The 12,854-nt window shown below is 28.8% G+C and overlaps 1 protein-coding gene and 1 long non-coding RNA gene across 3 annotated transcripts in view; one reads left to right on the top strand and one right to left on the bottom strand.

The window, feature by feature from the left end:
• Positions 1-36: 36 nt before the first annotated feature.
• LOC130678232 (importin-4-like) lies at positions 37-6,953 on the bottom strand. The gene is made up of 4 exons (XM_057485335.1): positions 6,752-6,953; positions 4,232-4,318; positions 1,169-4,145; positions 37-529 (listed from the first exon to the last, which is right to left on the bottom strand). The coding sequence occupies exons 1-4, from the start codon at positions 6,803-6,805 to the stop codon at positions 414-416; spliced, it is 3,234 nt and encodes a 1,077-aa protein (XP_057341318.1). The 5' UTR covers positions 6,806-6,953; the 3' UTR covers positions 37-413.
• Positions 6,954-7,252: 299 nt separating this feature from the next.
• LOC130678235 (uncharacterized) overlaps positions 7,253-12,854 on the top strand; it is a 125,538-nt gene continuing 119,936 nt past the window's right edge. The window contains exons 1-2 of one of the 2 annotated variants that reach the window (XR_008991776.1): positions 7,253-7,404; positions 7,569-7,654. This is a non-coding gene — a long non-coding RNA (uncharacterized LOC130678235). Of the gene's footprint in view, positions 7,655-12,854 lie in introns of both variants that reach the window. The other variant, XR_008991775.1, reaches the window with a different exon arrangement.

Raw genomic sequence — 12,854 nt, 5'->3', positions numbered from 1 at the left:
AATACGTGCACAGAAAAAAAGTATTTATTGGCGCATAAAATTTTCATTTGCCTCAAGAAATTTTTTGCATTATAAATTAAAAACAAAAAATTTCTTGAGGCGATAAAAAAAATTTCTTCCATCGATAATTTTTTTTTAGTCGTAAGAAAAGTTTTGTCTTCATTTCATAATGCAAAATAATTCTTGCACCAAGAAATTATTTTTTTCTCTATACGAATGTAATCAAACATTTTTTATAAAAAAATTTTATTTTTTCTCAACTACTTTAAAATTAAATTATTTATGAAACAGACGACTATGATTTTTATTTAAAAGCCGAATATGATAATAAAATTAATATAACTTGTAATTCACTCGCAGAGTGCTAATTACTGTACGAGAAAAAAAAATCTATAATATAAATCTTACTTATTTTAACGAGCAAGAGTTTGACGAAGTTCTGGCGACAGTTGAGCAAATGCAGCATTCCACTCATTCGGAAAATCTTGTTGAACAGAATGTATAAATTCGAAAACAATCTGTTTAGTTTCTGAAAATAAAATTTGTGTAATTAATCTTTAAACTTACTCTTAATTATAACAATAAACTGAGAGAAAAAAATTATATTTTATGGAAAAATTATTTCATTTTGTCAAAAAAATATTATTACTTTAACAAATATATTTTTTATAAATAAATAATTATACCCTAAGATTCAAATCTACGCTCGGCTACGGTGGCTGATTGGAAATCATGTTTTTAATAAACTCGTAAGTTATTTGTTGATGTTTGTCATTTAAAATATTAATTTACACAACTAAATAATAAAATTTAAAAATATTTAATAGTTTACAGAAGTAGCTGTCGAAAAAAATAAATATATGTTATATTTTTTTCTAATTTTAAATTATATCTTTTTTCAATTCCCTTTTTTTTACTTAACCAAATAATTGGTTTACTGAAGTTTGTAATTGTAATAAATTTGAGAAAGTATCAACTAAATTGTCGAATGTTTTGTTGTCTTGAGTAATTGATGCCTCTATAAATTAATTACTAAAGTGAAGCAAAATGAGAACTATAAATTTAATTTTAGAAAAAAATTAATTATTTTGAGTATTTATAGAAACAATAAAAATAATTACTTGACTTTTATTTTTTTTCTCTCAGTGTATAATTTTATTATAATTACCATCATCAGGAACTTTTTTCTCATGGAGTATATTAATTGCAACCATTACCAGTTTTGATATATGAGGATTAATAACTTGATGTCTATCTCTGTAGAGAGTTAATATGGCTTTGAAAACAGACTGATATTCTTCAAAATCTTTTTTTAGTGGTAATTGTTGAACAAAACCAGGAAAAACAATTTCAATATCAATCAATGAATAATTTGTAATAATAAGTCTTGCAATAATTCCAACCATATTGTCTCGGGGACCAGGATGTTCTTCTGTTTGTAGAGCATTAGAGAGAAGCTGTAAAATTTCAGTGTAATGACAGTAAACAGATTCTCTGCCCCAAAAAACGAGCTCTCCAATACCATAGTATGCATTATTTCTGACTTCAGGACTTGGATCTTGTGTTCTTTTTTTAAAAAATGGCCAAAGTTCCGAAACAAATGTCGACGTCATATGCCGAAGTGCAGACAAACATTCAGATATAGTGCCAACTGCAAAGGATCTTTGAGGATCTGATTTATTTTCTTTCAATCTGTCTTTCAAAAATGGTAACACTGTTTTAAAATAGTTGGCAAAGTCTTCAGCAGGTATAGCTTTTCCAAAGTTGGACAATACATCGCCGGCACATTCTACCAAAAATTCATCTTGTTCTGCCTCATCGTCATCGTCTGGATCTTCTTGATCTTGACACTCGATTTTACCAGTAAAAACATCTGTCACGCAGTTCATTATAGCTTCTTTATGACCTTCGCCAACAAGTACTTCACCTTTAACTTCTTTTAAAAGCTCAGCAAGAGCTTCGAGTCCGCTTATTACAACCGTCGCTTCAATGTCAAGACGAATAATCTCGGAAAGTTTTGGAATAAAAACAGACAATGCTTTTAGTAAAGCCTGTTTACCTTCGCTCGAATAAATTTTTGAAAAATTAATACAAAATTGAGCCAAAGCATCCAATGAAACTTTTTTAATATCATCTTGAGGGTAATTTATAAGTTTGAATACTTCTTCGAAGGCTTTTTCTAAATAAGGTAAAAATGCCTCTTCAGTGTAGTGAGCGATTTCACGCAGAGCTAAAATAGCTTCTTCTTTTTCTTCAATGTAAGAGCTACTAAGCATGTAAGCCGCTACGTCATCATCATCATTTCCATCATCCTCATTGTCAGTATGCTCGATATCCTCTTCCTCTTCATTTTCAGTGTCACTTAGATCTTCATAAATCGGATAAGCTGCGTCTTCATATTCTTTAAGTTGAGAAACAATTCCTTCAGAACTTAGGATACTGTTAAAAATATACTCTAAAATTTGCGGTAATGCTGGTGCTATTTCTTTCTTAGTGATAGACGCTAAGGAAGCGAATAATCCATAAACAGCTTTACGTATATCAGGATCATTATTTTCAGTAATAAGTTTCAGTCCTAAATCTATAGTTTTACCAACTAATGGGGCAAAATTATCTTCACCAATTGTCCGTACAATAATTCCTAATGTATCAATTGATTGAACTTGTAAGCTCATTGTATCGTCATTTGGTTTTGCTGTTAAATAAGGATCGAGTATTGCGATTATTTTAGGAAAATATGGAAGCATATTCTGTTGACTGGCATTTGCTGCTGCTCCAATTGCACTAATCGCAAGTTCTTTAATATGCGTTGGTGCATCTATACTTAAAGTCTCAAATAGTCTCTCCATCAGAGTAGGAAGATATTGTATGATCTCATCGTTTAAGTTTTCACAAAATGTTTCTAGTGCGTAAAACATGCAATCAACTGCTGGTGGTTGTGACTTTTCTTTACTTAAATGCACACACATTTGTCTGAGATAATCAAAAAGAACAGGTAAAAGTTGTTGAGAATATTGACTGATTTCCGGTTGGAGATATTCTGAAAATTTACCCAAAGCATAAAGTGCAGCATTCATAACAATATGAGAACCATCATTTATTCCTTCGTGAATGTATTTGAGAAAATGTACGAGATATTTAGATCTAATGTATTCAGAGCAACCTTTAGCTAAGGATGCGATGGTTAAAAATGAAGCTTGTTTCGCCCAAATATCATCCCTTTGTAAACTTGGATCTATATGACAAAGCAAAAGAGGGACCAATTTTTCGGATCTTAAATGAGTCGCCATTACAACCATAGTTTCTCTGGCGCGAGTTACTGGTGTAAATGTTTCATTTTCATCATTGAACTCGTCTTCATCTTGTCCATCCTCCGGTGTACACATTATTTTAAAAAGAACCTCAACAATGGGTTCCATCAACTTGTGTTTAATAATTCCACGTGATTTAACTCTTATCATAGTGGCTAGAGATGTCAATGCACGTACTCTTAGCATATCGTCCAAAGTCCTATTGTCTCCTATTGCCAAACACATAAGGACATAATTCTTTAGATGAGGAGATATAAGAGTCACTGCATTATCACATAGATCATCAAATAACTCCATTGCTTCTTGTGCCTTATCTGGATCAACTGATGAAAAAGACTGTATTGTACCCATTGCCAATGGTATCATTTGATTGTACGCATTCACCATCGCTTGGTTCCCTTCTACCAATGGCGCCAGATCACGCATTATTTTAATTATGTAAAATGCAACGGGATTACCTAATTCTGACAGACTACGGTAGGTTTCAACTAAAAGACTAGCTAATGAGGATAAATGTGCGGTATAGATTTCCGGAGCAACTTCAGTCATTTGTGACAAAGTGAATACTCCTAATCCTTTCTCGACAATGTTGTCACTTGAAACAAGTTGTTGGATAAACTGAAATAATTCTGGCCATGTATTATTTGGCAACTCGTGTTTTACAATCACACCAATCAGTTGGGCGATTGCCATTTTATTTATTTTTTCTGACTCGTTCAAAAGACCTTGAAGTAAAATTGATTTAACTTGAGTTTTTATATTAAACGGTAACTTGGACCAATGCTTTCCCTTAGCATATCGTTTTCTCAAGAGTACTGCAGCGTATTGTCTTATCTAGAAAAATAAAATTTTTATTATGATATTACAATCTGTGAAAAATAATTTTATTGTAATTAAAATAAAAGTTATGCATTTCTTACTGCTGAATTATCTGATGAAATAATAATTTGACATAAAATTGATACACTTTCAGGAGCTTTTAAAGCTGCTCTTAGTTCGGCTGTACCCTATAAAATAAATTTAATGTTATTTTTATTTGTACATTGTAATGTGTGAATTACGAAAGCTTAATGCTTGCATTCGTTTCCATATCAAAGTTAGTGGATTTTAGGACATTGCACCATAGCATTGTAGATTAGGCTGTATCACTAGGAGAATTTTTTTTTCTTGCTTATTTTATAACCCCTGATTAAGAAAAGTAATTGGGAAAGATTAAAAGAAATTTTTTAATACTTTTTAATTGTTCTATAAACTTTTAATTATCATAATTTTTAAGCATCAAATCCTTTTGAAAAGTTACAAATCACCCGCTGTTCAATAATTTGGGGAGATTTTAAATATTAGTTGAATTTTCTAATTGTTGAAAGACTTGGGATGATTCGAAAATATAAAATTTTTTTAAATACGTTTCAATCACTTGATAATAATTGAATTACATTTCATACGGAGATTCAGAAGAATTCAAAAATATTGAAATTTTCAAATACTTGGAAATTTTTTTTGTTAGTTAAGTGATACTGAAATTTCAATTCATAGAAAGGTTTATAAAGATTCAAAAGTAATCATTTTTTTTTTAATACTTCTAAATACTTTTCAATCAGTAAAAAATTTTTTTTAATTGCTTCACATACTTTATAATTTTTATTAAGAATTCAGAAAGATTAGAAAACATTAAAATTTTTTTTAAAATCTTTTCTAATCACCAGAGCCAGGATTTTTACTTTTATTTAAAAATAACAATTAATGATTAATGCTGTCAGATTTTTTATATTACAGCGGAAATATTGGTCGTATAAAAAAATTTTTCAAATAAAAGTTGTTTAAAATTTAATTTAAAAAAAAAATGCCCCCTACAATTTTTTTGTAGAACTAATAAGAAAGCCGTAATTTCAAAATTAAGATTTCCATACTTAATAAAAATTTTAATCATTCATTATGAATCTTAATTTTGTAATTGCGATAAAAATATTGGTCGTATAAAAAAATCATAAGATACACTTTTTTTGTAAAATTAAATTTCTTATAACTTTTGTTTGAAAACTTTTTCAATATTTTCGCCATAGTATCAAACATATGAACTATTCATTTCGAAATTGAGGCAAAAATCGTCCCTACTAATCAATTTTCTTAATCAGGGAAAGCGATTTGTATCGAAAAGGATTTTTCTACAGCTTATGCTGCGTAAGGAAGATGTAAAGTAGGACTATTTACATTTACCTACTAGCCATCTGGCATTTATGATAACTTATCATTGATAAGTTATTTATTGTATCTGCATTTCGTATACACGGAGAAAAATGTTGGCTCGAAACCTACCAATTCTATTATGCTGTCGACCAAATTTGAAACAGGAAGGAAAGCATCCAAAAAATTATGCTCATACGAAAGATTATTATGCTGTATCATATACTAACTATGCGCGAAACACTTATCGATAAGATTTAATAACAATTACTTCTATACATTATAATAATTGTGGTGCGGCATAATAATTTTTCATAAGTGCATGATAATTTTTTGGATGCTTCTTTTCCTGTTTCAAGTTTGGTCGACAGCATAATAAAAATTGGTAGGTTTTGAGCCAACATTTTTCTCCATATATGTGCAGTAAATGGAGACTTTGGCCGAGTTTTTCTCTTAAACAAACGAATATTGTCAAACAATTTAAGCGCACTTCGCTAGATTAGACAGTAGTGTATCAATGTGCGGTCTATATTTTGTATTTAGAGATTTTGTTTCCGAAAACAACTCAGCCGAAAATATTTGATAACCCCTGTTAATTAATTAATGCTTTTAGAAATTAATTACGAAAGTGAAGTCATAGTTTTTGTTTTTTTTAAATAAAAATTATCAATTTAATTTAAAGAAAAAAACGCGTTACTTTGAGTATTTATGGAAACAAGAAAAATAATTATTTGAATTTTATTTTTTTTTTTTAGTGACTGAATGTCTGAACAGCAAGAAGTCAATTTTTTTGTGTTGAATAACTTATTAATCAATTTTATTTTAATTTATATTCAGTAATTTTTAATTTGTATTTTTTATTTGTAAGCACAGGGAGCAACAGCTTAATGATCTTATCAATAAATAATTTTCTGAGTGTAAATGTAGCAGACATACGACAATTATTTAATTACATATAAAAAAATTAAATAATTGAAATAATAAAATTAAAAAAAATCCATGTACTAAATTTTGAATTTTCTAAACATGGATTTTTTTATTTTTATTTTATAAATATTTTAATTTATTATTTCGAAGTTTTAAAAATTGTCAGATGTCCGCTTACTTTACTATCATAATTTTTTATCGTTTTAGAAAAAAAAAATAATTTCTTTTTTCACCACACATATTTCAATCAAAGTATGTACACATAATTAACTAAACACGTGTCTAAACTCAAGTTCTTATTGTTTAAAATAAAATAGTATTATTCATACTTGTTTAATTACTGCACTGTCAGTTACTAATAATTTAGCCAAAATCTCCTCCATGATTTTTCGTTTATAAAATTAAAAATATATCAACTAAAAAATAATAAACTATTTAAATCTTGCAGACGATTATCACGCAGTTTGCGTTTTTTGAGTTTTGTTTTTTCTGTATAAGAATAAGTCAGGTTAAGTTTCAGTTCCAATCGTTCCAATGTTCTCTCTTTCTCTCTCTCAGTTTAGCCGGGCGGGGATGATGCATATCACTGTTACTGATGGCGCTACTGGTGAATTCTATGTGTTACCATTTAGAGGACAATTGCTAATTAAAGATAATCAAGAAATTATTGGTCATTTCAGATGTTCATTTTTAACGTCGACTCGGTGCATCTGACAGTCAAGTTGGCGAGAAATTAGCGTCAAACTAACAGCCGCAACTAGTCACCGTTGGCCGCAAAAGTTGGAAATCCATAAGTTGACTTCAATTTTCTCAGAAACCTGGCTTCGAAATGCGGCTTTTCTCATTGGCGCCAACTTTCTCAGAAAGTTTGCGGTAACCTGTAGCCAAAAGTTACAAAAGCTAGTTGTCGACAACTTGTCGTCAAGTTGCTTGCAAACTAATAATAACCAAAAATTTGACGAGCAACTTGTGCTATCAGGGTGTGAGTTGCAATTGTCACAAAATTTATTATAATAATAATAATAATATAATAATTTATTATACTTTACTCGTCGTTGTATTGATGATTTATTGCAAAACCATACTAACAATTGAAGATGCAATAAAAAAATTAGTATTTATACAATAAATAAAATATGATTGTAGAAGAGGGTAAAGTTAACTAAGAGCTGAAGGCTGACGGCGAGGGCCAGCATTAAGATTTCAAGAAACCAACGAATGTCATTGCAGGGGTAAAGATTTTTAATTAATTTTTATAAAATAGTACTAGCCAAAATTTATGCGCAATGATATCAAAAATAACCTTGAAAAAATTAATTTTAAAAAAGTGTTACTTTTTACTCAAACGAACAAAAAATTTATCCGGATATTTATGTTTTTCGTGTGGGATATGACTGAAAAAAAAGTATTCAAAAATTTAAATATTCCCGAATATTTTTGATTAATAAATTAAATTCATCATGATAAATGCCTCTTGCAAAAGGGTAATTTTGATTTTTAAAAGAATCAGCAAATTCTACACGTTCTATACAATAACTTAAAAACCATTGAGAATATAAACAAATTTATAGATATTTAAGTTACAATTCATAAAATTTATTATCAACAACTCTCCTACATCTTTTCTTTTAATGAATTTATTTAAATGGTAAAGTGTCAGAGATGGATCATTGAAAATCTTAAATTAGTAAAATATTTTTCGATTGAAAAATTTGAGTTGTAATAATTCGAAAAAAACATTTTTTTTTATTAGATAATTTACTTTTATGTATGAATCCTCTTACGTTATCGAAAAGCTGATAAAATCGCATCAAAAGTGCAAAAAAAAATCTGAAAATCGCCTGACCCTGCGGGCCAGCCCTAAAACTTCCCGCTGTTTTCGAGCTCAAGGAGCTCGGAAACACTATTACTTGTAAATTTTTGAGCTCTTCGAACAAAAATTTGTTAGACCGGTAAAACATACCTTCACTGAAAAATTATAATTTTTGTCCGACGATATCTTTGGATGGAATGAACCGATTTGAACTTTCTTGGTGACAATCGAAAGGGCTCAACAAGACTTAAAACTGATTACATTTTGAGGTGAATCGGGCAAGTGGTTTATAAGTTATACGCAAAAAACAAAAAACAAAAAAAATTTGTAATTTTTATTCTTCGTATAACTTGTAAACTACATGACCGATCTACCCCAAAATCTAGTCAATTCTAAATTTTGGTGAACCCTTTCGATTGCCACGAAGTACGTTCAAATCGGTTGATTTGTTCCAAAGATATCGTCAGACAAAAAAAGGTTTACACATACATATACACACGGACGTCCATCTGAAAATAGTCAGAATAGCTTCCTAGGACCTTAAAACGTCGACATCTGATGAAAACTCGATTTTCGAAAATCGAGGTGAAAACAATAACTTCCCGAATTTTTGAAATTTTGCAATTTTCTTAGCGGGAAGTAAAAAATTACATCGAAACCAATAAAAGTTTATTGGTTTCTTTGTAACCTTCTTAGTTACTTTTAATTAAATCTTATTGCGGAGTTTTTTGATATAATTATTAATTTGACAAAAAAAAAAAAATTTTTTTATATTAGAAAATACATTTGAACTACACAGAAAAAAATGATGTATTGGCGAAAAAAATGTTTTGCATTATGAATTGAAGACAAAAATTTTCTTACGACTAGAAAATTTTTTTTTTTTCAATTTATAATGCAAAAAATTTTTTGGGGCAGTTAAAAATCTTTTGCACCACGGAATCCTTTTTTTTTCTGTGCATCAATTTTTTTGATAAATCGTACACGTTTTACTTTTTATATATCTGATGGAAAATAGTACATACACCACAAGATAGGAATCCCATTTCGCGTGTCTTATTATTACTCGCCCTTGCCTTCGGCTCGGGTAGGCAGCTACACACGCAAGCTGGAATGTCCTACTATTCTTTTTTAGTGAAGAATGAATCTTTAGGAAAAAATGGTGCATGCGCTAATTTTTGTCATTTATCTTCTTATAATAGAAATGTACGATTTTTCCAACTAAACAAGGCAAGAATTCAAACTTTTGGTGCAGATATAGTGAAAAATATGAATACTAGGGTGATTCATTTCCGCAAAAGTTTTTTTTTTTTTAAGTCTTCAAGCAAAATCTTAACCTACATCGAAAAAAAAAAAATTCTCACCAAATATGAGCTCTTAATTCCAATGCTAAGTACTTGCCATTTGATGTCAAAGATTTATCATTTAAAATACACGTAAATTAAATTACTTTTTTTTTTAACTTTCTAATACTCAGCTGCGTTTCATGATATCAAGGCGGTTTTGGTCGCAAATTGTAGGGCATTTGGTGTTCTTCAAAAGTGCTCACAGTTACTTAGCTGTAATTCGTTTATAGGCTTGCAGAACATAAACCAATGAAAGTACATCAAAAATGTTAAAAGAAATTTTATAGGAAATTTTATTCCCTTCGAAAAAAGTCCTATGAGTCAAGTCTCTAAAGTGCATAGTTTCCGAGTTATAATCATTTTAATAATTTGAAAAATATAATATCAATTATAATTTTTTTTTATCTTATATTTTTCAAATTATTAAAATGATTATAACTCGGAAACTATGGACTTTAGCGACTTGACTCATAGGACTTTTTTCGAAGAGAATAAAATTTCCTATAAAATTTCTATTAACATTTTTGATGTACTTTCATTGGTTTATGTTCTGCAAGCTAATAAACGTCAATTTTATTGGAAAAATGAGTTCCGCAACGGACACAAGTGAAACAGTTGGAATTACAGCTAAGTAACTATGGGCACTTTTGAAAAACACCAAATGTCCTACAATTTGCGACCAAAACCGCCTTGATATCATGGAACGCAGCTGAGTATTAGAAAGTTAAAAAAAATGTAATTTAATTTACGTGTATTTTAAATGAGAAATCTTTGAAATCAAATGGCAAGTACTTAGCATTGGAATTAAGAGCTCATATTTAGTGAGAATTTTTTTTTTCGATGTAGATTGAGATTTTGCTTGAGGACTTAAAAAAAAAAAAACTTTTGCGGAAATGAATCACCCTAATAAATACTTACCGTCATATATGAGATGTTGCCGCTAGGAAGATTCATTTCCGAGTATGCATAAAAATATATATAATAGATTTGTCAAAATTATTATAGTCGACTACCCCGATAACCAGTTGAGCTCAATTTTAGGTCAAAAAATACATACAATGTATTGGTTTACCTGAAATTGACCTCAACTGGTTATCAGGGTACTACCCGTCGCAAGTCTCTTCCCCTCGAATGGTATTTACTGAGAGTCCAAATCAACTTCCCCCACTTGTATACTTTTTTGCGTTTCGTAACAGAAAGCCCGTTATAAGCCTTCATTAAAATTGTTAAAATTATAGACCAAGAATCGAAAAAAATAGACAAATTAATTATGAAAGTTTACTATCTATGTTTCATGAAGAATAATTGAATCAATATTAAGTAAATTATAATTTATTGTTCATAATTGTAATCATTAATTACATTTAAAGCTTCTGTTACAATTGAACAGTTTTATTTAGCATTATGTTCATCAATAAAATTATTATTATTGCAACTGTAATTAATACCGCTGTCATCATATTTTTTTGCATTATAATTATTATAAGTGTAAAAAGATAAGTGTTCATTTTTGGAACTATAACACGAAAAAAAGAACAGTGGAAAAATTACAGTTTGTAGAGCAAAAACAGGGTCCTGGTAAAAAAAATTTCAAGTATTATAGTTTGCACTGTAATAATTGAAACTACTGCTCGTAATAAAATAATTACAATTATAGATACAAAATTTTACAGTTTCTAATGTATTTTTAGTTGAGTAAGACCTGAAAATGTCAGTTACTTTTTACATTTCAATTATTCTTAATTGAAAAATTTATAGGTGATAGAAGAAACTATAAAAATTGCCATTTATTGGTAATTTATTTTTATATTAGAATAAATAGATTTCTTATCAGTTTTTAAAATTTACAGTGTGAGCAATACTAATTCTCGAGAATGAGAAATATTCTGTGAATTATTATATCTCAAAGTTCAATTTTTAAACCCTGCTTGAATAAAACGCTGCTATGTAAAATAGTAAATTAAACAATTGAGAATGTAAACCGAGCTAAATGAATTTATAGAAAAAATTACAATATGAGATATTAATTTTTACCACAAAATTTGAAAGTTGAAAACCTGTTTGCTATTAAGGACTGAAAAAAGTCATATAAAACTGTAATAATTACTACGTCTCAGAAATAATTTCATTTTCGTAGTTTCAAAGTAGAGAGACTTTGCTGATATTTGAAACTGTATCAAATCTTGGATATAGGGTAGAAGTACCATTTGTGGCCACTGCTCCATTTTTGGACATTTAATACTTTATTTTAAATAATGAAAACGTATTAAAAAAAATTTTCATTGCAATAGTGTGATAAAAATATATTCAAACACATTTAAAAAAATTAATTATATTGTTGCGTATTTTACAAATTATTTTATTCAAAAAAGTTCGACATGTGGAACTTCTAAGTTTGAGACAGATTAGAATTTCGAGTGAAACTTTTTTTTGAACGTTTGTAATTTTGATAGTAAAAAAAAAAGTTTAGCTAGAACCTAATATGAGCAAATTTTAATTTAAGAGAAAAAGTTTTAAAACATATTTTGATTACATTTTACTCTTATTTCGAAAAAGTTCAAAAACCTCTTATTCGGAACTTTTTATGAACGTTTTCTGATTTTTATGGGGCTATTGGTTTCTAATGGAAACTTTCTCGGAATGAGAGTAAAATGTAGTAAAAATAAATTTTGAGAAGTATGTTTCGAAAACGTTCCTTTTTGACTAAAAATTTGCTTACAAAAAGTCTTGTAAACTTTTTTTTTACTAACAAAACTACAAAAATTCAAAAAAAGTTCCACTCGAAATTCTAATCTGTCTCAAGGTTGTCGAACTTTTTTGGGATCTTTTTGGAAAAAATTTTTTTTACACAGGTAGTAGGGAGATTGAAATTTCAAAAAAAATTCCCCCACGTTCTCTAGACCAGGCTTATAACGAGTAGTCAACTGTAATCCTCGTTTAGAAAATACAACGTAACGATAAAAAACAACAAGTAAGCATTCTTTCTAAGCTGTAAAATACATTGATGCTATCAAGTGTTTTACTTGGACGCATTTTATTTATGAATTCTCAATGAGATTATATCTCAAGGGTTTTGTTGTCGAAACAAAATCAACTAACAGATGAAAAATAAAACATTTTCCAAGCCTAATTATTATCAATACTTCTTTTATTCCACGAGCTATAAAAACAAATAGACATCATCTATTCATTACTTGTATTTTATTGCTTTTTAATTTCTTATTCGGAGTGAACACTTTTTAATAAAATATTTATAAAATTTATTGTTTTACT

Source organism: Microplitis mediator, chromosome 1 (genome assembly GCF_029852145.1).
Source record: "Microplitis mediator isolate UGA2020A chromosome 1, iyMicMedi2.1, whole genome shotgun sequence".
NCBI classification, from domain to species: domain Eukaryota; kingdom Metazoa; phylum Arthropoda; class Insecta; order Hymenoptera; family Braconidae; genus Microplitis; species Microplitis mediator.
Note: the sequence above shows the minus strand (reverse complement) of the source record. Positions and strands in the feature narration are given on the sequence as shown.